At 41.8% G+C, this 27,487-nt stretch overlaps 1 protein-coding gene across 1 annotated transcript in view; it reads left to right on the forward strand.

Annotated features, from left to right (window-relative positions):
* The window catches only part of LOC138300886 (putative oxidoreductase YteT), a 1,004,722-nt gene that overhangs the window by 550,710 nt on the left and 426,525 nt on the right, over positions 1-27,487 (forward strand). Inside the window, exon 12 of the mRNA XM_069240740.1 lies at positions 22,298-22,344. Coding sequence (XP_069096841.1) covers positions 22,298-22,344 — 47 coding nt within the window. The remainder of the gene's footprint in view (positions 1-22,297; positions 22,345-27,487) is intronic.

A 27,487-nucleotide genomic window follows, 5' to 3' on the forward strand; every position in this document is an offset into this window, starting at 1 on the left:
TGGTAGGCTGCAGTGCACTGGAGTCTTTGCTGTATCTCCAACCTGGATGTTCAACAGAGCCGGGTTGGAGAAACCTAATATTAAAACAATATTTGACTATTGCAGGGAGGGGCACGGCTGGGTCATGGGAGGATGGAGGGAGGAGAAGGAGGGGAGTGAGAGCACTAAAGTGCGCAAGTCAGTTTGGCCTTCCTAAGATAGCAGGCCAACCTGCAATGCTGACATGCGCACTTTAGTGCACTCACTCCACTCCTTCTCCTCCCTCCATCCTCCCATGACCCAGCCGTGCCCCTCCCTGCAATAGTCAAATATTGTTTTATTTTTCAGCTGCTGGCTCTGAACCAGTGGGGCGACCCTTCTTCGTCATTGCTGAGGAGCCGCCCCAGGTCCTAATAGGCTTCTATCTGGTAAAGTAGTGAAACATTTGTTCCTAACGTTTTAAAGGGTCAGAGGAGAAAAGGGGATTGCCCTGTGTTATGAGAATGGTCACCATTGTGGTAATAGACAAGGCTGAGAAGCTCAGAACCGTCTGCCCCTAATGCAGGCCTGTTTCACAATCTAATATAAAAGCAAAGGTTCTTGCGAAGATACTAGTGAACCCCTGCATAGGACAATACATTCCCTGATCAGTCTAGCTTTACAGCAACACAGGAGTACGGCTACAGTTTAGCAAGCAATGTCGCAAACATATGAAATGTCACAGAAACAAAGGCAGTTCTTTCTTTACATGCAGCCACAGCAGTTAAGTGCCCCTTATGGTTGCCATTCTTAATAAGATGGGGTTTAACCCGCACTTTTCTCCTGGATTAGGCCTCTATACATAAACCATTTATTGAGAGTAAAAGTGAATGGTGTTCTTTTTGAACCCTTTCAATAGGTAAAGGAATGGACTAGGCTAGTCCTCTGTCCCTCCTGGCATAAAATAATATGTCCTTATGCAGATGATATTCTCATGCATGTTTCTAAACCAGACATATCTGTTGATAGACTACTATACATTTTTATATTATTTGACAAAAATACAGGATATGGGAATAATCGGAATAAATCTGTACTTTTTCTGCTAACTGTCGACAGTCTTACCTTAATTGCCCCTTTAGGCTAGTGGCGAGTATCTTAGCATATACATTACAAGGAATAAGAGGTAGATCCTGGAACGTAATTTGTATGAAGCTTTGAATATGTTTAAGAGCGGTGTACGTAATAGGCATCCGCTGCATCCCTCACTCTTGGGTTAAATCATAATATAGAAGATGATATTACTCCACATGTTCCCAGATCTTCTTTAAAAAATACCTTATTGAGAGTGTAGGTCATTACTTTGCCATTATTCACTTCAGTAGTCATTACATCGAGGTAGGTACATTGTGAGTACTTTTATATTGGGGTTTGCTACATCGGGAGAGCCTTTACTTCACAGGCACGTTGTTCTGTGTTATTTGTAGCCCAAAATACAGTAGAATAAAAGTCCATGTTTCTTGGGGAACCGTAAAATATGGAAAATACTTCAGGGTTGCTCGTGAAGTATGATTTAATTGTCATATTAACAGCCTCAAAAACCAGTTAGCAGAGCTTTAACGATGTCAGGGGTACTAGGATTATGCAACACAGCAGACCAAATTATTTGGCAAGTCTTTTTAAATTATATGCCGAAAACTGCAATTTGTGCAGTATTTTTTTTCCTAGCAGTACTATGTTCATCCACCTGAGATAGAAACATTATTTTTGGTGAAATCAAATGCATCAAATCCATAATCGTGCAGTAAATGCAGAGGCCACAGAATTGCGTAAATCAACTGGTCCTCACAATTGTCCATTGTTTTATTAGCTGTTTAATCAAGAAAGGTAAACACAACCCAACTATTTCAATTTTAGTTGATGCCCATTGTTAGTGGCCCTTGAAGGTTTATGATGTCACCAGCATCCCTCAATGGCAATATTAGACAAATTACACAGTTACCTGTTATGTGTCCTCTATATATGTCTAAACTCTAAAATGTAATCTCATTTTATGAACAAGTAATGTTAAATTATAATACTAGAACTATTTAAAATGTTGCTGACATAATTGTACTTACATTTAATTCATTGTATTTCATAACATTTATTTTTACTTTGCGCATCCCTAAATACTCCTTACTACCCCTACACAACATATCCTTGTACCCTACAAACATATTATTACCGCTAAACACTACCTATCCCTGAACCCTATAAAGCTCTTGATATCTCTCATGCTAGACATCCTTAACCCCAAAAAAGCCCTATTGCCCTTGAACAGTGTGAATCGCTGAACCATAACAACTTAATTCTACCCCTAAGCAATTAACTTCCTGGAGCCCTAAAAAACTGTTTGGCTGCAAAAAAACAAAACAACAAAACAACCATCTACCCCTCTAAAAACAAATGTACCTTTGTTTAAAAAAATACTCAACACAAAAAAGTTAAAAAATTTAAACTATGTACCCATGTGTTAAAATAAATATTTAAAATAGATAATTAACTAAACTTAATATATATATATATAAATATATATATATATATATTTATATACATATATATATATATATATATAAAGCTGAATTACAAAATAAAGACACTGATCTATAATTACATAGATAGGTGTGTGAGCTTGTGTGTAATACACATATCTGTGTGTGTGTGTGTATATATATATATATATATATGTATACATATATATATTATATATATACATTTATATATATATGCTATGTGCATAAACAAATACATACATATAAACATATATACACATATAGATTTAAAATGTTTAAAAGGTAGGTAACTTAAAAAAAAAAATTGCCACTGAAGTAAAACCCTGTGAAGTAAAGTACTTAAAACATACTGTGATGTAATGACTTTAACATACCCCCTGCAATGTAATAACTCCCAACGTAGAGCATCCGAAGTAAAGGTAACATACCTTATTGGGCCCCTGAAAACATATTTTATTACTATACTGTGCAATCAGGATTTCCCAGTAATGAGGGATCACACTCACAGACATACACAGATAACATTCCCCATTAGAATGTAGGATACTCATTGGGCTGTCTCTGACCAAGAAGGCTATCTTATTGATCTATAAACCTAATCAAAAACGTTCTGGGAACCCTAAACTGTCCGAGATCAAGGTGGGTGATAAATCCAAGAGAGTTTTTGATACAGAATATGAGGAGGCTCTGTCATAACCTTGGAGTTTGTAAGCAAATTTGAGCTTAGATTAGTTCATTTTAAAATTCTGTACAGGATTTACTACACCCAGGGCCAACTGGTCAAACTTAGCAGGGTAGAAACAGAGGTGTTTGATCGGTTGTGGACAGATGGGAGATTACTTTCACATTCTTTGACTATTCCCCAATTTACAAAGGGTTTGCGAGTCGTAGCTTGCAGAGACAGAGGGGTAGTATTGAGGTTGATAAAGCATTTCCAGATTATGCTTTAAATTAGGTCAAAAAAATCAAAAAAATCCGTTAACCCAGCAAAAGGGTAGATAAATTAGGTATCAAATCTCAGAACAGCACAATTTAAAATTACAGTATGACCCATGTGGTCATACAAGGAAAACTCCATTTGGGAATAAAGTTGTGGATCTTATTACAGATTCATGCCCGAATTCATGTAAATGATTCTCAAGGCCAAACTATAAAGATTCCGAATCACCATGGGTAGAACAAGGCGTCGAAAAAGGTTTAGGCAAACTAGCATCAAGAGGACTACACACTCAACAGTAACAATACATAACATCAATAAAATGATTTAATAGTTTGAAAATAAGCGCTGTTCATTTCTTTTAAGCATGAAGACAATTTAAACATCATCTAAATAGCTAACTAGGGCAAGGGAAAACCCTACATAATAGTAAGTCACAAGTTAGCATGTGCTGGGCTTAAACACATGAGGACAAAAAGTAACAAGAATTGGCAAAGCCAATAGATTTTACCTATGTGAGATTGTTTTGCTTTATCAATTGTTTTCATATTGTACAACAGCAGGAGCCACTCTGCACATGGCTTTAAGGAGAAAAAAATAAAGCACCATGATGCAGTCAATGCTGACCGCATCATAGCAGTGGGAGGGACTGGAAGGAGTATTTGGTTCGATGGCATGCACGACAAAGGAGAAAGCAGGAAGAGAAAGTAGACGATGTGCAGGCCAATCAGAAGCACGTAAATAAGAGAGACGTTGTGGTAAGCCAACGGTGAGTGCAGGTAAGTAAAGGGCTCGTTCTAAGCCCCTTTAAAGATTTTTTTTGTAAACAAAAAACTTCGCAAGTGCTGTGCAGGCGAAACCTAAAAAGCAGGTGTTGAGACGGGTCCGTTTCAGGCTCTTCATTATTGCCCTCACCTTCATGGTGAAAACAAATCTTAATTTGGCAGCAGTACCAACGTTTATTGCCTTTGATGTAACTTCAAAGAGACTTCTTGGAGTCATTTCACATTCTCATTTCAGAAATGAAGCATTTTCAATATTATCTACAGCAGTGCCAGTGGAGACAGGGCTGTAAGTGGGATAATATAAAACGTGTATGTTACTTAAATGTGTGTTACATCAGCTTGGCAACGTGCCCTTTATCCTCTGAAACGCGGCCATGGTATCTTGTCAAATTAAAATTGTGCATGAAGAGCCTCATTTAGTAAGGATAATGACAGCAACACCTTGTTTTATGTATGACTTCATATCAGAGTTTTGCAGCCTCTAAGCATGTACATAAGAAATGTTCTTACTTCGCAACTAAATGATTTTCTCAGTTTGGTGTCACTGGAGCGCGGCAGCCTGCATTGGACAAGTTGAATTTGAATTGCAGGTCACAATAGATTGCAGCTGCAACTGCTTAACTCGCTGAGCCATATTACTGGTTTCAGAGGTGTGTGTAATGCAGAAATGGAGGGTGTGGAAGAGGAGGATGTGAGCTCTTGTTGGCGGATATGTATGGGGGTATGTTACTATGTAGCCTAGACAACTGTGACATAAGTGCAGTAAATAAAACGGGGTTTGGTTGTTATTTTGAACACCTATTTTGGATTGTTATTCTGCTTTCATAGATACAGTTTGCTGTCTATGGAGGGCGTGGCCCTTGTGGTTAAAGATGAATACTTATGTTACTCAAACCTAAATCATTATACACGGTTAGCCAATCTGAATACTCTCCATGTAGAGAAACAGCTGTTAAAGAGAACCTTCTGGACCTTGCTTCTGGAACTTGCTGTAATGTCTTCCTGGGACCTCACCATTCCCTGGATCCATCTTAAAGCCCTGTCTTCACAGCAAGCACTCAACCAGCCAAGCTCGCCTGGTCAGGCCTATTGCCGATTTAGCAGGCTGAACGAAAGGCAAGACCTTTTCTTATTACTGCAATTCGGAGCTCAGCACATGCCGATATTTATAGTCCACAAGAAATAAAGCGCCTGTCTCTCTGGCGGAGGGGAGGGGTGGTCAGGTGAGGGTGTGAGGTTTGTTGGTACTGTGGGGTGAGGTTGTACTGTGAGTAGGGTCTTGTTGCGCTCGCAAACATTCTGGTACTGGCCGGCTACTGGCGGCGCAGATTGTAATCCTTGAGAGGCTGCTTTGGAGGGGTTAGAGGCTGTGGCAAGCAGCCTTCCAACATGCAACTTGGCAGCGCTGATAAGCAGTGTTTGCTGTGCCTGAGCTGTTTTCTGAGCCAGCCACAAAAACCTGATATTGGTTTTATTTTGTTGTTGTCTGAGGCATCTGAAAAGTTGTTCCCGCCTGCGGACTACTATCGTATTCCTGTACCAGCCCAGATGGAAGCCATGGTGCAATAAAACCTACATAGCAAGAGTGTGTGATTTTTTTTTCAATTGGTGTTGTAGGCGGTTACATATTCTTTGTAGTTATCACTGCAGGTCTTGTGTAAGATCAGTGTAATGCAGAAGCTACTGAAGAAAGAGCAATTTTGCGACAAAGACTGATGCGTAAGAGATGCGGGCAGTAGGAGAGTAGGGCAAGCATGGAAAGTGATATAGAGCAGATGGACTGCAGACATGTGCATTCCGAGTGAGTTCATTTTTAAAAGTAAAGAAAAAAGTACCTTGCGAAGCATGTGGTCTGTATGAGGACACTGGGCAAAAGCCAAAAAGCAGTGAATGGAAGGAGTACTTTGTGCAGTGGCATGCACGGCAAAGGAGAAAGCAGGAAGTGAAAGTCGACAAAGTAGGCGACGTGCAGGCCAATCAGAAGTACATAAATAAGAGTGTTGGACTAAGCCAATGGTAAGTGCAAGTAAGTAATGGGCTTATTCTAAGTCCCTTTAAAGATTTTTTTTTCAAAACAAAAGACTTTGCAAGCACAGTGCAAGTGCTGTGCAGGCGAAACCTAAAAAGCAAAAGGACAAAAAAATTAGGGAAAACTACATCTGGGGCAAAAGGTGACTAACAGAAGTTAGCAAAAAGTAGATAAAAAAGGAATGTGTCAGCATTTCAGATGCTTGGTCAAGAGTCTTCTTTTCAGGTCAGGGGATTTTTTTTAAAGTCTCAGCAATGCATTGAAAATAAAGGATAAGGATAGAGAGGTGTGTACCTCTCAGAATCCAAGCAAAGCCAGGTGGAGAGTGCCAGGTCAAAAGGTGCAAGCAGAGCGCTCAAGTCGGATCTGGAGAAGAAGTATGCCGCCGATCCAACTGGGGAATGGTGTATTAAAGTCCGAAGTACAAGATGATTTGTTCATTCATCATTCAAAATGAATCTTAGGTGTATCCCAGACACCGCAGCACTCGAGAGAAAGTCCGTAAATAAACAAGTCCTCCAGTTAGGTTTAGTTAACATTCACAGATGTTTTCTCCCGCACTGTTTGTGATTTACTTTTCTCGAGGCACAAGACTTACCATGGTCTTATACAAAATGGTCCTCTTTACACCCCATTGTAAGTGAGTGACCCATATACTCTCAGGCATAGTGCGCCTACTTTTACCTTGAAAAAGTCACATGTTGTGACGAAACACAAGTTGGCTGTGTTTATGGAACAATGCTCATCTTATGACTATGATGGCTGTGATTATGGAACGACGACTATCTTATTGATATGATGTCCATGTCTTCCATTAAAAGAACCCACTACAACTAAACCTAAATGGAGGACTTTTTTTTTTTTCGGACTTTCTCTCGAGTGCTGTGGTGTCTGGGATAAATATTGCTTAGTGTTTCATTTGAACACCCTATTACGCTCTGGGTTAGTAGAGCATATTTTGCTGCATTGCACCATAGCTCCCATCAACATGAACTATTATTTACTGTACGCATACTACATTTGGGAAGTGCACCCCGTCAAGCCACCACTACCCATTTTTCTCTGTGTATGAATCTAAGGCAGTGGTTCCCAACCTTTTGATTTATGTGGACCCCCATTTAAACATTCATGGAACCCAGGGACCCCTACTGAATCATCATTGGAATCCGGGGACCCCTGCCTAAGTCATTACTGGAAGCTGGGGACCTAATTTGTCAATATTTGTAAATATTTTTTTAATTTTCTAAGCAGTCGCGGACACCCTCAGAAGGCTTCGCGGACCCCCAGGGGTCCACGGACCACAGGTTGGGAACCACTGATCTAAGGTGTAACTGTCCAAACACAGTCCATCGCGTGACATGGAACTGCCACATCGGGAAAAATACTCATTACCGACATGATAAAGGCATCCATCTTAACTCATCTGTAGAGATTGAAACATTTGTATAGAATCTATTTTCACGGTTCATCAATGTCCTGGGCTCAAGATTACTTTCTCAGGCTCTCTATGAGTAAAACAATAAGACATGTATTTGCAAGCCAGCATTTCATGAGAACGAAATCTGAAAGAAACCTTACTTTAGCAAGATTTACTAAATGTTTTTCTACACAGTCAGGAAACAGGGCCTTGCAGGCCTCACTTAGGCTAACTATAGTGCATTTAAGTGGCACATTCATTTATCTCATTAAGCCACATATAACATTCAGGATTATGAATTCATCATTAATAATCTTTGTTAGTGTTAATGTTACAGTAGAGTTAAAACAATATAACTCTTAATACATTCCATTAGCTGTAATGCAAAACTACAATTGTCACTTACAAAGCACTTACAAATATAAACGTAGCAGATGCCCCAGTTGAAGCTCAGCTTCTGGAAAGGACAAGCCACCCTAACTCTTGGGCTTGGCAAAGATAAAGCAAGGCTGTGCGCTCAGAGATTCCATAGCAGAAAAGATCTAGAATCCTTCCTGGAGGTGAATTGATGATGTACTGGAGCGTAATCTGTATCTGACTGTGACGGGCGGTTTCTATCTTCCTCACCTGGAGACACAGAGTAGAAGGTTCTCCCTTTTTAAAGCACCTGTAAGCTCCGCCCGCTGAGCCACGCCATGTCCACCCTCGAAGTAGGCAAAGGAATTCCCGCTTTTACCAGGATGATGGACAGCTTTCCAAAACGACCCCATTGCGTTTTACCGCCTATTCTGGTGGTGCGTTGTTGATGCGCAGAAGCACGAGGACATCTCCACAAAGACGCACTAGTAACAATCACATTGCCAAGGACACACAGGGTTGCTGGAGACGTTTTCACTGTGGTCCATCACGTAGCTTTAGTGTACAATATAAACAGTGCATATAAAACATGCTAGGTAACGCTTACTGACTTACTGGTAGAAATACTCCGGTTGGGTATGCCATGGTGCTCATTTTACAGAAACTAAACCTCAACAGGAAGCACTTACAAATATAAACGTAGCAGGTGCCCCAGTTGAAGCTCAGCTTCTGGAAAGGACAAGCCACCCTAACTCTTGGGCTTGGCAAAGATAAAGCAAGGCTGTGCGCTCAGAGATTCCATAGCAGAAAAAGATCTAGAATCCTTCCTGGAGGTGAATTGATGATGTACTGGAGCATAATCTGTATCTGACTTGAATAACGGGTCCTATCTTCCTCTCCTGGAGAAACAGAGTAGAAGGTTCTCCCTTTATAAGTCACCTGTAAGCTCCGCCCGGTGAGCCACGCCCCGTCCACCCTCGTAGTAGGCAAAGGAATTCCCGCCTTTTACCAGGATGATGGACAGCTTTCCAAAACGACCCCACTGCGTTTACCTCCGATTCAGGTGCTGCGTTGTTGATGCGCAGAAGCATGAGGACATCTCCACAAAGACGCACTAGTAACAATCACATTGCCAAAGGCACACAAGGTTGTTGGAGACGTTTCCCCCATGACCCATCACGTAGCCTTAGTCTACAATATAAACAGGGCATATAAAACATGCTAGGTAAACGCTTACTGACTTACTCGTAGAAAATACTCCGGTTGGGTAGGCCATGATGCTCATTTTACAGAAACTAAACCTCTGCCAGACCTTGGTATGTTTTCACACCCCGGATGAAGTCTGCTTTATTCAGGGTTGTTTTTAAACTCGGCTCAGTGAAAAGCGCTCTTAAATCTAGTGAAAGGTCTCACTTGACATCCCCTTCCGAAGTCTAGCTATCTTGCTGTTCTTGCAAATCTTTTAAACCCTCACTGGTCCTTATGTGTTTGTTTCTAACTGCATGTCAGCACAGTTTAATACATAATTGTCTCATATACAAGAAACAGAAGGAATACAGGCTGCCTTTGATACGGTTGACCATGACGCCCTAACTCAAAGACTCCATGAAGCCGGCATACAAGGGATTGCTCTCGACTGGATTACTTCCTATCTTTAAAAAAGAGCAAATATCATCCACTCGCCCCCTTCTCGTCCGAACCCTACCTCACAAAAGCAGGGGTCCCCCAAGGGTCAATCATCTCACCTTTGCTTTTCAACATCTACATGATATCTTTACCAGAACTGATCAATGATTTCCATCTCACATGCTACAACTATGCAGATGACACACAAATACTACTTAAATTAGAAGACCCCAAAAACATTGAAAACTCACAAATCTTCAGTTGCCTCAGAGCCGTTGATCAGTGGATGACCTGGAGCCATCTCAAACTAAATACCTCCAAAACAGAAATACTCATATGTGGTGACTGGAAAAGTTATGACCCTCTGTGCGTCTGCCCTGACGATCTCGGACCACCTCCTCAATTATCCAAGGAAGTTAAAAACCTAGGAATCACCATGGATTCCAAGTTAACTATGAATGCCCAAGTAGACAAATTAGCACACACGAGCTTCATCACCTTTAAGACTTTACGACGCATCTTCCCCCACCTCGGATTTCCACACAAGGTGCAAGCTACTATCTCACTTGTACTATCCAAACTGGATTATGCCAATAGCCTCTACCATTGATCATCTCTATCTGTTATGAAAAAACTACAACGTATCCAGAATTCCGCAGCCAGGCTACTACTACATATAAAGCCGCAAGCCCACATCTCCCCTGCCTTGAGAGCACTACACTGGTTACCCGTTGCCAGAAGATGCACTTTCAAGCTGCTTTGTATCACCCACAAAGCTATACATGGAACAGGACCGCTTTTTATCAGAAAGAAAATGACCAAATACATCCCACAAAGAACCCTCCACGCTTCTCCGTCCAAGCAGCCAAACTATGGAATTCATTACCCCCAACTATAAGAGCCACAGCTAACTTTCTGGTCTTCAGAAAACTACTCAAGAGTTGGCTCTTTCCTTCATAACCACCTTTTTCAAACAACTATGAACTGCATATGCCTATGTGGATAAATATTTTTTTCAGATTATATGTATATTTCTATTTATTTATAGTTTCTTTGGAAAATATGTATTGCTACTATGTCATAACAATACAATACACACACACTCTTTAAACCTGTCTAAGTATTTTTTTACCCATGATTCTAATTATGTATTGTATGTGCATATGTGTGTGTGTGGGTATATATATGTATATATATATATATATATATATATATATATATGTATGTATGTGTATGTGTATATGTTGTTTCTGTGCTTGGCATGTTCGTGGATCATTGCATGGCTCCTGGTTTTTTGGGTTGTTATACTAGATATCTATGAACAGAAATGCCTGCCGTGCCTACCTTGTTGATAAACCAACTTGGGTAGACTATGTTCCTAGGAATAGCAATAGCATTCCCTTAAATATTAGCACCGCCACAACTCTCCTGCTACTTAGAAAAAATCTGAAGACTTCCCCTTTCAGCCAGTACGGCATTGTTACACAATGGGAAACAACAGCCATAAATAGTCACTCTCATTGTAAATGATCCTGAATCACATCTCTGCTCCCAAACATGTTCGATGCTCTGTTGCTGTCAAGTGGGTTTGTGCTACCCAAATACCTATAGATACACACTAACATTGATACTATGGCATGCTATGGTCTTCAACTCCAGCACAAGTCCAACTACTACACCGCCCTCCTCCCAGTCTACACACAGGATGGAATAGATCCATACCTAACCTGTACAAGGTGGCTATGCTACAGAAAAACTGTTAGTATGCAGGGAATCTATAGACACAGTCCCCATGACCAAGAATTCCTGTTAAGAAATCATGGTTCAATGTGTTTGGCTTTAATCTAAAGTCCTAGGGGAATAGTCATAAACCTCTTCTTCAAAGGATAAAAGTTGTGGGATCCCTTGACAGGTGAGGCCCTCTTGAAGTATAAGATGGGTACAGTCGGTGAAAAATCTCTGATCGCAGTCCATGCTATCCTCTAATCCACTAGTTGATTAAGATTCTTCCTAGGACAGATTTTCAATACTTGTCTTTATGTAGTGCAAAAGCAGTCCTCCCACTGCATGACTTTTTTTAAACTTAGAAATGGTTAGAATCGGGACAGATTTGGTCTAAGTGTTTTTCTTGATTGGGAGTTTAAGAGTTTCTGTTGCAGGAAAATTGGCCTGGAACAATGCATGGCTGTTTGCGATTCAGTGGTCCTTGAAGGACATGCACCAGACCTCTGGGAGCCAGTGAAGAGCTTAATGGCTGATGGCGATGTGATCCCAGCTGGAAAAGTGCAGCCTAGTTTTGGCTTCAGTATTCTGAGTACACTGTAGTCTGCCTAGTAAAAAGAATCCTCCACCAAGATATATTTCATTAACAGAATCTAGCGTGCATGAACTAAGGTGATGGTATCTTGTAACACCTTGGGGGAATCCAAAGTATGGGAAGATGAATTGCAAGTTCCTTACAGAGAGGGTGGTGTTTTTGGTAACCTGGTTTACCCTGGAACGACTAGCATGGTCATATCCGTCATCCATCATCACCCCAAGTTTCTTCACTTTGCTGTTTGTTGTCAGTGCTGCTAGAAATAGAAGTCCTTTCGAAACTGGGTTACTGTATGATCCATTTTCCTCAAGTGAAGATCACTAATTTTAATGAGTGGAGATTTAGGTAGTTGTTTCACATCTGTTGGTCAACTCATATCTGTAGAAATTATAGACAAAGGTATTAGGTATTTGAAGGGAACTAGAGTACAGAGTGTTACATCTGTGCAGTGAGATAAATCCATTTGAACAGGCTCCGTGTGAAAGTGATGTGCTTTTTCTGATGTTGGTTGGAGTTGTACATTCTATTCCCCAACCCACTTTCAGGCTGATATGGTATAATCCAGATTCCTCATTCTGGGAGCACACACTGTTTTAGAATATCCACACACCTAGGGCCTGATTCAGAACCTGCATTTTGGAGTACATAAAGTAGCATTACAGATCCTTATCATGATGAGCGTTTCTGGTGCAGCGTTAAGCCAAGCTACTGTTTTATGTACCTGCAGTGCATTGCATAAAGTGAATTCATTTAACTAGATATCTCTCAGAGTTAGTGATTTATTTTCAGACAGCACAGGTCAGAAACAGAACAAGGCAAACTTAGCTCACTGTTACCAACGTGGACTTTCTAAAAACAAAGAAATAACTCAGAGAAATATTGGGTTAAAGGAATTCACTTTACACTCTGCAGGCACATAATACTGGCGCTCAACTTTTCGCCAGAAAATCCCATCATGATATCACAACAGTAATTCTACTCGCATGCTACAAAATTCAATTCCCAAACCTACAACTGGAGACCTCCACCTCAGATATCTTTTCTGTGTAGAGTTCTCCACCAGTATGGTGGGTATTTCTGCATGTATAGATATACAGTTTAGAGGTATATGTGGGAGGGACTAAGGGTAGTGGTGGGAAAATGGTGACTAATTAAACATTTTCAGGGCCTGATTTAGATTTCGGTGGATGTGTTACTGCATCACAATGGTGACGGATATCCCGTCCACCGAAATATAAATCCTACAGGAAATAATGGGATTTAGTGAGAGTGAGTCATTTTTTGAAAATTGTAGTTTAAAAAAAATGAATATGTATAAATTAAATCAGTATATTAAAAATATTTTATTATTTGATATATATTTAATTTGCTTTGAGATAATGTACTCTGACACTATTTTATTATTTCTGGGTAATGATAAATACTTTAAATTCATTTCCATTTATATTAAACATTAAAGAGTTTTAATTATTTGTTTAAAGCAGTGCTTCTCAAATTTTTTAGAACCATGACCCAGTTTTTAGAACGGCAAACCTTTAATCGACATGAGGCGGCGATTTTTGAATGCAAACTAAAGCATTGTATGGTAGTGCATTGTTATTTACAAACAACACATTTTCAATTGAAATGACTTCTTAGTGTGCACCGAGATACAGTTTTACTGATAATACTATATACCATACAAATGACAATGTGTGGAAATCAGGTTTGTGTGAAGGTTTATCATTTGTGCATCACCAAGTAAAGTGTCTTGATTTATTTTAATCCTATTAAAATCTCTTTCCATTACGCTTCAGAGTTACAAAAAAGGTGCTTCAATTTTGCTTTCCTAGTCAGACTTACAAACAAAGTGCTTCATTGCTGCTTTCCTAACTGCTAAATACATTCAGTTCATTGACATGTATTTACTTTTTGTTGTGTGTTGCAAAAAAATAACACCCTACAACCTTTCTTTTCACACTTCCTATATTCCAGCAAGGTTGTCACATAATTCACTTTAAAACATCCTCTCACTTTACACTCAGATAATTAAAAGTTAACACCAATCCCCATGTTAAAGAATAAGCAGCAGTTTGTCAGAAGGCATCGATTGACATTTTACCTCTGTGTTTGAAGCACCCCTCAAATGTGACAAGATAAACACAGAATTTAAAGGCATCTTTATTTATTGCTCTAACTTTTCCCGGCACAACAAAAATCAACTAGTCATTACCCACAGTTTGACCATGCGGTTTAAAATTTGTCAGGAAGCTAGATCTTGTACTGTTAGTGTGCTATTATGATTTGGTGTAAATCCATTCAGTAGGTTTTGAGAAATAAATGGATAAGTATATTTGTAAATCTGGAAGGTTGGGCTTGAGGACCTCTCATTAGAAGTCCTCGAATCCAATTTTGAAAAATAGAGGGTTCTAATTGCCCTACGGAGCTTTTTTCCTTTTGGCCAGTTCGCTCCCCTGGCAGACCTGATCCAGCAGGAGCGAGCGCTCTGATTGGCTGCCAGCACCATGTAGAAAAATGTTGCTGGCAGCCATTACATGACTCTGCTATGTAGTCTCCCCTCCTGAAAATGCTTTTGAAAAAATATATAGGGAGCCAGGATATCCTGTCCTTTCCCACTGTGTGCAGGAGGGAGTACCAGAGGGACCCCTCCTTGGGCCAAAAAAGTTAAACAAAAAAACATTGCTGTTTTCCCGCAGTCCAGCAGGACTCCTGCGGGATTGCAGAAAAAAAGATTATGGCAGCCTGCAATTTTTTTAAACTGTATTTGGGGATGGGAGCTTGAATGGGGCCCCCAACCCAATTCCATTTTTTCTAATTCCCATCACACAGGGCCACCTTCTAAAAGCAGTGGAGGGGGCATGTGGGGTAGTGTATGAGCCATTTTCTTCAAGTGAAGATCTCTGTTTTTAATGAGTGGAGATTTAGGATTGCTGTTTGAACCTGAAGCGGCTTTGTGGACCCCATGCCCTCGGGGCCAAACCCTTTATTGCAGGGGAGGATGGTGCTGGTCCCTTCTCACAGAGCCCAAATGGACCCCCACCACAGTGGCTAAACAGTTAACAGTAGGGAGGGTGCCCCTCTGCAAGCTAAATTGAGTCCCGGGGACCCTCATCCTCCAGGGCCAAATGCTTTGTTTAAGGGTAGGGGGCCATGCGGTCCCTGTCTCCCTGAGCCTTAAAAGCCCCTGGACCCCATCTCCCAGGGCGAAATAAGCATAAAAGTGGGGGACTGAGTGACCCTCCTCTCTGACCCTCTTTAGGCTATCCATGGGGCCGTCTCACAGACTGTGACTGGGGAATGGTACCCCTGGGATGCAGTAGTTTCCCTGCTGCACCAACGCAGGCAGGGAAACATATGTTTGCTTCCGCCTTACTTGAGATAACCATGACAATAAGTGAATTTCTTCGGTTTTTTGAGTTTAAAACATTACATTGTTATTGGACATTTCATTTAACTATACCGTTTCTTTCACCTTTTTTTTTTGCAGTGAATGTTTCGTTTTTAAAATGTAAAGCCATACCATACATAAAGCCAAGCCCACCACACACAGTTGAAGGCCTTGAGTGGCAGTGGGCTGCCCATAAGGCCTTTCAGTCCACCCGCAAGCACTAACCCCACGCTATAAGGTTCGCCAAAGGCCTGGCCTGTGGCCGGGTTCAAGGCCAACCACCCTCTTCTCCCACACCCAAACTTCCCCACCAGCTGCAGGTAGGGACCCTCATCAGGCAGAGAAATCCATTCAGCTAACCCCTATACATAAAGCAGATATATCATCTTCCTCCAAAAATAACCAATAATTATAATCAAATCTATATTTCAATAATACATACAAATCAATGTTTATTAATGTTGATTACTGAAAAACCTATTTAATAAAGTTTTGTAAAAACTTGTCTGTGACTCTTTGTTTTTACATAGTTTTTATCATTGCATTTTGTGGGTGGACAGAGACTTTTAAAAAAAAGTCTCTACATTTTTATTTTCCCATTGTTTACCCCAAAAAATGCAATCTTAAAAATAACCACAAGTGTCCTAATATTTTTTATTCATCTTTAGACGACATAAACTCAACCTTAGAACAATCCCCTAGAGGGTGCTGCAGTCCTGACTGTTTCACAAAAACTCCAGCTTTCAAAATGCTCTAAAAAAAAAAAAAAGTTATTCAGAGGTCATGGTTTGAATAACCCAGAAGGCTTACTGATAGAAATTGACTCACTAGTTGTCAGTTATACACCCTGACCAAGTATGAACCACAATGCTAGTCAGGGCAAGTCAGATACTCACCCTAAAAGTAACCTGTGCTCACCCTCTGGTAGCTTGGCACAGAGCAGTCAGACTTTCCTTAGGAGGCGATGTGTAAAGAATTTGTGCAAAACACCACAAAAAGACTTCACACCAGCTTAGAAAAATATAGAATATTTATCTTAGTAAAATTAGACCAAAAATGATAAAAATCCAATAATTATTTCTAGGGATACACAGGTGTAAAGTTAGCATGTTTTGTCATGAAGTAGCAAAGTTTGTGACAGAAAAAATCATGTTTATCTTTTTACAGTGGTGCAGGTGTGAAATTGCGCCGTTATGGGAACCCTTGCGCTTCTATCCTGTGGTCTGTGTTCGCACTAGGGTTCAATAAGGAATCAACAGTTCAGAAATGCTTCCACAGTATGGGGCGGACAGCTTACAGCCGGGCCCGCTAGGCTGGTTAACCCAAAGCTCCAGTAGATTATGTAGAGCGGTTCCTACGTACTTTTGGCCATAAGCGTTGCAAAGAACCTCTCGGGTAGAAGAGAAGAGCGGTTGTGACAGTCTCTCCTCGCTGGGGACTGCGAAGGGCTCCCCCTGTCAGCGTAACAGGCAGTGCTGAATTGCTCGGTGTCTTGCAGGCAACACAGGCACGCACCAGCAGTGCACCGTGAAGGCAGTGGTAAGGGTAGACAAGGCTGCCAGATTGGAGCACCTCGAAGGCAGATGCGCCTCACAAACCCAAAGCAGCTGTGCACACGATGATCACACAGCAAGGGCAGTCAAGTCAGCCTGGTCAGCTCATCGTGAGGCGGATGTGCCTGATAGAACTAAAGCAGCTGTGCACATGATGATCAAACGGCAAGGGCAGTCATGTCGCCCCGGTCAGTGCACCATAAAGGCAGATGCGCCTGAGGAAACCAAAGCGGCTGGGCACAAGCTGATCTGATGGAAAGGGCAGGCACGGCAGCCTGACTGTTGCAAAATAAGTCTTTCCTGTCCCTGAGACTTCGGGAAACAGGGGGCAAGCCAACAAGCCCTTGGAGAATCTTGATTCCAGGATGTAGCGATAGGCTTAAATCTTCTCACTTCAGGCAAGAGGCAGCAGGCCAACACAGCAGAGCAAATAGCAAAATGTCAGTCCCTCCTACAGAACAGCAATGCAGTTGTAGTATGGCAGTCCCTTCTGGCAGTACAGCAGTCCTGTGCCTTTGAAGTGGGGGAAACTTCAAAGAGGCCTTTGAAGATCACAAGGTCACTGCCCTTCCTTCCCTGGTTTCAGACACTCTACAGGGGGGTATGCAGCCCTTTGTGTGAGGAGAGGCACATCCCTGCTCAGGTATGTCAGGTCCTCCCACCCATCTCACCTAGGAAGACTCATCAGCCTCGTGAGGAGCTATCAGTAAGCAAATGTGACACCTAAGCTGCTTTGTTTGTGACTTTCTAAAGATAGTGCACAAAGCCCAGCTGGCATCTACCCCAGGCATGTATTCTGAGGCAGGCAGAGGCACAGCATGGTCAAAGTAACAAAATGCCAACTTTCTACAATTTAAAATCCGACTTCACCATAAGTTGTGATTTTAAACTAAGAGTCCAGAGACACCAGACTCCATATTTCTATATTTTCCTACTTGAACGTTACACTCAAAGGATACTTCAAGGTAACCCCAATGTTCACCTATGGGAGAGATAGGCCTTGGAGGAGTGAAAAACTAATTTAGAAGCTTTTCACTACCTGGGCATGTTAAACTTAAAAGTACAAATCCAACTTTTTGTACTGCATTCTGCCTTTGGGGCTACTTTAGGGGTGACTCAAAAGTAATAAAAAGGAAGGTTTGGGCCAGATGAGTAAGTGCACTTGCGAGGTTGAAGTGGCCGTTTAAAACTGCACACACAGGCTCTGCAGTGGCAGGCCTAAGACATGTTTGAAAGGCTACCGTAGTGAGCAGCACAATCAGTGCTGCAAGCCCAAAAGTAGCATTTAATTTACAGGCCCTGGGCACATATAGTGCACTTTTCTAGGGACCTACAAGTAAATTAAATATGCCAGTAGTGGATAAGTCAATGTTACCATGGTTAGAGTACAGAGCACCAGCACTTTAGCACTGGTCAGCAGTGTTAAAGTGCCCAGGATACTAATACCACCAAAAATGAAGTCAGAAAAAACGGAGGTCGGAGGGCAAAAAGTTAGGGAAAACAACACCAAAGGATGCCAGATCTAACACTTAATATTTCTTTTCTAATGTTACTGGGGGACTGCGGACCTACCAGCAGCCCCCCACAACATATAAATAAAATGATGGAGCCCCTTCTTGGGACATCACTAAAAAACCTATAGTAAATCGACCTTGTAGGACATTTTGGAGCGCACCTTGAAGGAGCAATGAATAATAAATGAGTGCCTGTGTTGCTCATTTGCTATTCAATTTTGTGTCTTTGTTAAGATATTTTTCTGGGTGTCCTTGTCCCACCTGGGGCCCCCACTGTTTTCTTTTTTTTTAATAAGTGGCCCATCGGCTATCTGCAAGAGGCCCCATTTCATGGGGCAGCACAGAAGCTGGCAATTTGTTTTTAAAGTAAGAAGTGCCTGGTATCCATCTGGGGCAACCCACACCAATATACTTGTGGGGGCTTTAGGGGGAGCCACAGGGCCCCTACTTCTGCGGGAGCCAGGTACATGTTTTTTTTTTTAAGTGGCATGCCTTGGGGCATACTGCTGCCTCGTTTGGGAGCTGTAGGAGGAAGGCCCAGGCCCCCACAGGCTTGCCGGCTCCCTTGCTTGCACCCATCATGGTTGCAGTGGGAGACAGTATTCCTCCCACCCTGCAAGAGCTGTCTTTACTTTGCTCCCACCAGGTAGGAGCAATTGACAGTATTTTCCCTGCCAGCAGGGGCAGGCTGGGACTGTGTTTTGTTCTCCCACTGGGCAGGAGCAGTTTCGTGCTCCCGCCCAGTGGGAGAACTGTGCAAGGCAGGGAAACATACAGTGTCCTGTGGATTGTGAACCCCGTGACACCGTCCCTGAGCCTACTGAGGGAGAGGGTGTCTCCAGAGCCATAAAATGGCTCCGGGAGGGGAGCCATGCACCCTGCGCCCCATTTAATTATTTGGGTCCCATGAGATCAGATCATTGGGGCAACTTCAAGCTCAGGGAGGGAGGATGCATGGCCCCCATCCCCTTTATTAAATTATCAGCCCCAGGGGATTGGGTTCCGAGGGTCTTTTTAGGCTCTGGGATTGGGGCCACACGTCCATCCTCTGCCTGTTATATACCAGGCCCACCCCAGGATTTTTTTTATGGAAACAGACCGTGCTTTTTTATTTTTTATTTTACTACAGTACTGCAGGTTCGTGGATTCCTCACAAATATGTTGCAAACATTTAAACAAAAAGGTTTTTGACCCCAAGCAGCATTCCTCTGGGACCCCATCATCAGGTGTAGGGGGTCCGGATATCCATCAAGCGGGGGCTGAGAGAAAAGGGGAGTCCTGAAATGCGTTTTCCCCATGCAATTACCCAGAGAGATTTTAGACACTACTACAGCCTGAACCACTGAACAGAATGACACTTTTTTTGTAAATTGGTGCAAATACATTTGGTAGTTTTGGAGTTATTCAAGGAAAAGAAAAATATAGCTAAATAGGAACGCAAACCCTCTACTGATCTGACATATCTCATGCTGAGATCTGATTGACTTCTAGCACTTAAACCAGGAAGTGCTGGCAGCCATCTTGGGACTCGGACTCAGTCAAGTTCCAAGAAAAAAGTAACAAGAAAAGTAGAAGGTAGTAGGGTAGGAATGCTCTGAACCCCTAGGCTTTGTGGTGGGGCCCAAAAACGTTTAAAAAAAAAAAAAAAAAGACAACTCTGCAGATTTGCAGTGCTGCTTTGCTCTTGCTCCTGTCATCTCCTTGCTTTTTCCTGTTTTTGGAGTGGCTCCTCTTTTTCACTGCTTTCGATTTGCTTTTTCCCCCGTTTTTTTGTGTGCCTGCTTCTTGTTTTCCCTTGTTCTCACTGTCTCTCCTTCCATTCCCCCTCTTTTTGAGTGCCTCCTCCTTGCTTTGCCCTCATTTTCACTGCTTTCTCCTTGCTTTTTCCCCCTTTTTGTGTGCCATCTCCTTGCTTTTCTCTCTTTTTCACTGCTTTCTCCTTGCTTTTTCCCCTGCTGCATAAAAAACACAGAAAGTCACTGAAAAATACAAGGGTTACAGAGCATTATAGTTAGGAATTAGCAATTAAAAAACCCTTGAAGTTCACTAAAAAAAACAAAGGTTACAGGGACATTATAGTTAGGTTCAGAATTTACACACACAAAAACATAGAAATGCAGCCTTTATAGTTAGTTATTTCAAGCAACTATAAATCGTGCCCTAAGGTAAATATAACGCGCACCCTCTCCATGCACTGCTAATTATCCACATATTACATCAGTCATGACATCTTCTATGACATCATTTATAATATCACTGCACCTTTTGCAGTAAAAATATTGAAGAAAAAAACTGTGCATGACAGCGGCGCAAGTTATAGTTACCTTATGGCACGGTATAGTTACTTGACATAACTCTAACAGCTGAATTTCTATGTTGTTGTGCATGTAAATTCTGAACCTAAGTATAACGTCCCTTTAACCTTTGTGTTCTTCAGTGAATATATATATATATATATATATATATACATATATATATATATGTCAGTGTACTACCAATGAAAAGCATGTTTTAGAATACGTGTTTTTGTTTCTTACATTGCAGTTTTTCACTTCAACTTCACTTATAATACACAGTTGTCTGTAGAATGTATTGTTACTGATGACTAAATAGAGTTGGTTTTCGCTCTTCCCAGTAAAGTCCTGGTCTCTCACCCCATGCTATTGTTTTCCTGGAATATCATTCCTTCTACTATGGATTGCTTGTAAGCAATCTAGAAGTACACTGAATCATCCCACATTAAAATATTCATCTCATAGGTGCATTGTTTACAGAAAGGCTTGTTTTTTTTGCTGCAGTAGGCTTTTTAATGTATTGGTTAAGACTCTAAAGGTGTCCTCTGGGTTTTGAGATAAGTCCCCACCACCCACTTTTGCTCTTTCTCTTGCTACTTTTAATATGCTTGTAGTCTGTACACTAAATGGCAAAATGCAGAAAGGCGTCCATTTAAAATTGATTCAACAGTAAGTAACTAATTTTGAGTTTCTGTAAGTAATAAAATGTATTATTTATGTTGTAGGGATAGGCAGGCAGTAAAAATGTCTGTAAGAGCTGTTCTTATTGGGACGATCTGCAAGTTATTGTTCAAACATATATTGACGAAATTCGTTGAACAATGTAAATGTAAGCCCTCTGAATCAATACCAGAAGCATTAGTGTAAACACTTGTGATCAGGTGCTACCATTCAGATTTTTCCTGCTTGGTAGATTTATGGCAGTAATTTTGTAAACTACCTTTGGAGAAGCCTGTCTATGTAAGGCAGTCTAGATCTTGTGTCTTCAACGAGTAGCTTGTGAGCTACCATTATCTCTCCAGGGACCTGTAAGTAGCTCTCCTGTGGTCAACTCAGCCTACTAATATGGACGCTTTTGCTAGGCTGAATTAATATAAGTAGAGAAAAAGTTTAAAGCACATTTTTGAAACAAAAATGTCTGTATTTTCAGAAGCTGATGTTTGGAAAAATTGGTTGAATGTTCAGAATGTATTTAAAGCTATTATTTGAGGGATACATCAGGTGGGGTTGGAGAGACATAGTACACATATTACCACCTTGCGGTGCTACTTGGATTACAGTTATGTATTACCCATGTAGAGGCATTTCAAATTGATCATTCTTTTGTACCTCACTGCTGGATGCACTGATGTGATCACTGCTTACAAACTGGGATGGGGTGGTCACTATTATGTCACCCATATTAGTAGCTCAGGGTGATTTTCACTGTACATAAGTTTATATTATAACAGGAAATGTTGGAGACCCCTGGTCTAGATTCTATATTTAGTTGGAGTTTCCGGAATCTCTAACCTTGTTGAAACTTTGACTTGTTAAACATGTTTGCATTTAATTCACTTGTTTTTAGGTGCTTGAAGGTATCATCGTTTGGACACCTGTCCCATTTCACACAAGGTTTGTCTTTAAACGTAAAGTATATATGCATCCACGACATTTTCCAGAAAGCAGCATTTCATAGGCACTACGCAATGCACATCTGGGAACGTAACATATGCATTTGCATCCAACTTCATAGACTTCCAAACAAGAGGATTAGCCTACACTTCGACATAACTATTTATATTTTTGATCAAGGCTTTTCATTTTTAATTGGACCATTAATTGATGCGTAGGAGTAGATACAATGCTTTTGGAATTTGCGGCACAAATAGGTTGATTCAATCTCCCTGTCATTCAAGAACGCAAGACCAACTTGTGACGCTTTAAACCAATTTGATTTTCTGTCCAGTAACCCGCAGTTGAATAAAGTAAGACCACACTTCCAAATTAAAATTGAATTCCATAAAAAAAAAGTCACTGATGTTCACTTCCGAATATTCACTTAGCCAGCCTTCATAATATAGAGGAATGCACCAGAATTTTGCATCAGTATGTTTTTATCAACCGTCTACAATATATCAACTTCTGTGCATTTCATAGCATATTGTGAGAAGATACCTGCACCACATAAATAGAACATCTTCTTGTAGCCTTAGCCTCTCAGTGCCCTAAACAGCCCAGTGAACAAACAACAAAGAAGGTGGTAAGAACACAGACTTGTCCTGTAAATTTCTGAAACTTTTTCTACTCTTAGCTGTTTTTCTACTTGTAGCTGTTTAAATAGAACTCTTGGTTTCTGTGCAATTTGTACTGTGAAAACTACTCTTTTTTCCACCCTTGACTGTTTGAATATGTGTGCTTGTTGCCCGTGTACTTAGTTGGCCTGTAGGGGCAAGCCCCCAGCACCGGATCCCCGCGCCTTACCCCCCCGTTTTTCATATTTTTTTAAATTAAAAAGGTAAATAACATATCCAAAGGCTACACTGAGGGGCATATTTATACTCCGTTTGCGCCGGAATTGCGTCGTTTTTTTTGGCGCAATTTCGACGCAAAACTAACTCCATATTTATACTTTGGCGTTAGACGCGTCTAGCGCCAAAGTCCATGGAGTTAGCGTCATTGTTTAGCGTGGACACCTACTTTGCGTTAATGAGATGCAAGGTAGGCGTTCCCGTCTAAAAATTCGACTCCGAGGCATGTGCGTCGGATTTATACTCCCGGGCAAAAATCACGCCCGGGAGTGGGCGGGTCAAAAAAAATGACGTACGGCCGCTTTTGCGCTGTTATTTAGCGCCTGCAAAAGGCAGGCGTTAAGGGACCTGCGGGCTCTGAAGGAGCCCAGAGGTGCCCTCCCATGCCCCCAGGGACCCCCCCTGTCACCCTTGCCCACCCCAGGAGGACACCCAAGGCTGGAGGGACCCATCCCACGGACATTAAGGTAAGTTCAGGTAAGTATTTTTTTTATTTTTTTTTGTGGCATAGGGGGGCCTGATTTGTGCCCCCTACATGCCACTATGCCCAATGACCATGCCCAGGGGACATAAGTCCCCTGGGCATGGCCATTGGGCAAGGGGGCATGACTCCTGTCTTTGCTAAGACAGGAGTCATTTCTATGGGGGTTGGGAGTGAAAAAAAAATGGCGCAAATCGGGTTGAGGCACAAAAATTGCCTCAACCTGACTTGCCCCATTTCTTGACGCCCAAGCTCCATTTTCTCCTACGCCGGCGCAGCCTGGTGTACGTCGTTTTTTTTAACGCACACCAGACGGCGCCGGCGGCTAACGCCGGCTAACGTTATTCAATAAATACGGCGCCCGCATGGCGCTTCAGAATGGCGTTAGCCGGCGCTAATTTTTTTGACACAAAACTGCGTTAGTGCAGTTTTGCGTCAAAAAGTATAAATATGGGCCTGAGTGTGTTTAAAAAGCTACTCCATCCGCTTTATGGTTTAAACGATGTTGTGAAAACTGCCGTTTTTTCCACCCATTACTTTTTTAATGTGTGTCCTAGTTTTCCCTGTACTATGCTTAGGCCTACCTATGTTACGCCGCTGGTCTGCTGCTGACCCGCGGCTTCCCCTTCTCGAACCTCGGCGGTGTCCGCAGTTTGTTTTTTTAACCATTGGGCCTGCCGCTGTCCTTTTTTCGGCCTGCGGTGGCATCGTGAATATATTCCGATGCGCAATTTCTAAATAAAAACTCATTGCATGTACCTAAGTACCCACGGGGACTCACAATACTGCCCCAATGTCTTCTTACTTATTGGAGTCCTAGGGGCCATGTATTTTGTATTCTTTCCTAGTCCTGGTGCCTAGGGCCATGTTGTGTACTTTCTTCTTCTCAGGTTCCTTTGCACATTGTTCCCAGCATGCTTGGGGTAATTTGTTTTTCCCAGTCCAATGGCATTTTCTCTGTTTCGTCTTATGGAGCAGTTCCCTATCCAAGATTGTGATCTTCTCTTTCCTGTGTTGTCACTTCCTGTTTTTCAGTATAAAAGGCGCCGTTTTTCTTTTTTCCTTGCGTTGAAAACACTTCTTTCCTTGTGGTGTGTCCTTACTCCTGCTGACTGTTTTGTTGCTGTTCCAGTTGGCGTTTCCTGTTGACTTCTCCTGCTTGCTCCTTTTCTTCCTGGTCTCTGGCATTTGGTGTCTCTCTGGACTCTTCCTTCCATTTTGCAGTTCCTGTTCTCACGAGGTTTTTTCCCTTTGGGGTTTTTCTCTGTGGGACTCCTTCTGAGAGGTGCAGTCTGCCTTGGCATTCTCATTGTCAGCAGCACCATGGCTACCGGAAATGGTCGCCCATACCTAGGACAGACCATGACGTACAAGAATCGAGGTCAAGCTCCTGTCAAATCTAAAGAACGTGACAGCTGGGGCCAGCCTCCTGCACCCCTCACCCTCCCCTTGTTTTAAAACATTTTTTTTTGGTTATAAAGGCAAACCACACCCTGAGAGGCCAAACACAGTGTGTTTAAAAGACTAATTCATCTGCTTTAGGATTTAAACTTTGTTGTGAAAACTGCTTGTTTTTTCATCCGTGACTGTTTGAATTTGTGTCCTATTTTCCCCTGTACTGTGCTTAGGCCTGCAGGGTCAAGCCCCCAGTCCATACCCCTTCTCCCCTGCTTTTTGATTTTTAAAGTTAAAAGGCAAAGTACACCCTCAGAAGCTAAGCAGAGTGTGTTTAAAAGACTGCTTCACCTGCTTTATGGTTTAAACTGTTTTTTTGGAAAGTGTATGTAGTACTCATTTTTGGCTAGAAAAAAGTGATTTGTTTAAGTGCGTGGAAAGCAGTATATTAAGTGCCTTAGATTTGGGCCTTACCTGCAGGGGTAAAACCTGGACCTGAAAACTATGAATTGATCCTGTCTGTCGCCAAGGAGATTCTGGTCTTCAGGAGCAGCTTCCCTGCCCCCGGGCCATCAGCCTCTGCTTAAGGTCATATGTTTCCTATTGGTCGTTACATCTGTGCACCTAATAGACCCCTTTCCGTCACAACCAAACCAATACTCTGCCTTCCCTCTTTTTATCCACAAGCACCCTCCTCTTTTTACCAAAACAACACAACCACACAACTCCTAATTTCCCCTTTGCCACACATATTACCCCTTGCAACGAGAACATTTAACACAAACACTCTTAACTCTTGTCCATCGCCTCTCACACACCACATACACTCTTTTACGAACCACATCACTACCCCTTTACCTTTCGGCTTCCACTCACCAACAATACTTTCCAAACAAATACCTCTCAGAAAACAGATACATCATCATCTCCTCTCACTACTTAAAATCAAAACCTAACACTCACCAGCACAACAAAATATCAGACACATATTACCTCATAATACTTTCGATCACAAACTGGAAACATACACTGACTCCCACCCTCCTGACTACACCAATAATACACACCCTAAACAACTCTACTGCCAAGCTCAACGCAGCAACTCTCTTCCAACCACCTCTCATCCATTGGACAATTTAGAACATTACAACATGAGCCACATGCTGCACCACCACCCCTAACACTTATACCTTCCACCCTAAAAAGACGCCATCAAATTAAACAACATGCCACACTTCACAACTTCACATCTCCTTGTCTACTGTACAACAAGACTGCCCTAAAAAAAGGCACAGCTCACCAACTCACTCTCAACCACCATATCCACCACCTACACACGCAGAGCCTTCAGAATGCCTTCTTAGCCTGCTGGACCTGGACTATGATATCGAAAAGCAATGCTATTGCTTTCTTCATATATCTAATACCAACACTAACGACACACCTGCTACAAGTCCAAAAAATACTGCTTACTCTTCTACAAAACAAAGTCACACCATCACCAAAACACTATCTCTAAACTGCCTACTAATAAATGCTCAATCACTCTCTAAAACAAGCATCACATTTACAATCTTCTCACCGACATACAGCATGACATAATCTTCATAAATGAATAATGGTTGAGAATTGACATGGCCCCAGTATTGCATTAAGCCGTTCCTAGCCATTCCTCTTGTCTATCAAACTATCACACACAATTGTATAGGCAAAAGAGGAGGTGGCCTAGCTGTTAAATTCAAGCAAAGGTTATATAACACTAAATCTGACATCATCTCCATACAAGGTTGTGAGATTCTCTTCACTCTTCACCAGATGCAACCCTACACCACCTTTCTCCTCTAACTTCCTAATCCTTTACAGACCTCCAGCTAGCATTGCAACATTCCCAGACACATTTCTAGACACAGTTTCAAACCTGATATCACTGCACTCCAACCTGTACAGTCTTGGGGATCTAAATGTTTGGTTTGACAAACACAATATGCCCCATCCGAAAACAATCATCACTGGCCTAGATGTGCGCACCCTACGTCAGATCATCCACAACCACACACTTCGCTGGACACATTCTAGATGTCGTGTTTGCATACACATAACTAGTTTCCTTTCCAACCATTACTCCAGTTGTATGGTCAGACCACCATTTGCTTGCTTTCCAACATAAAACAAAACAAAGCAACACACCTAAAACCACCTTACATGCATGCAGCCGGCTATCGACCGAGGAACAAACTAAATTTGAACACTTAAAAAAAACACAACTAACACCCAATACAGATTTAGTCACAATACATTTTGTTAAAAAACTGTATGAGTGGCTACAGGAAGCTTTTGGTATCCTAATACCACTAAGAACAACAAAACAGGA

This window comes from Pleurodeles waltl, chromosome 6 (assembly GCF_031143425.1).
Source record: "Pleurodeles waltl isolate 20211129_DDA chromosome 6, aPleWal1.hap1.20221129, whole genome shotgun sequence".
NCBI lineage: Eukaryota > Metazoa > Chordata > Amphibia > Caudata > Salamandridae > Pleurodeles > Pleurodeles waltl.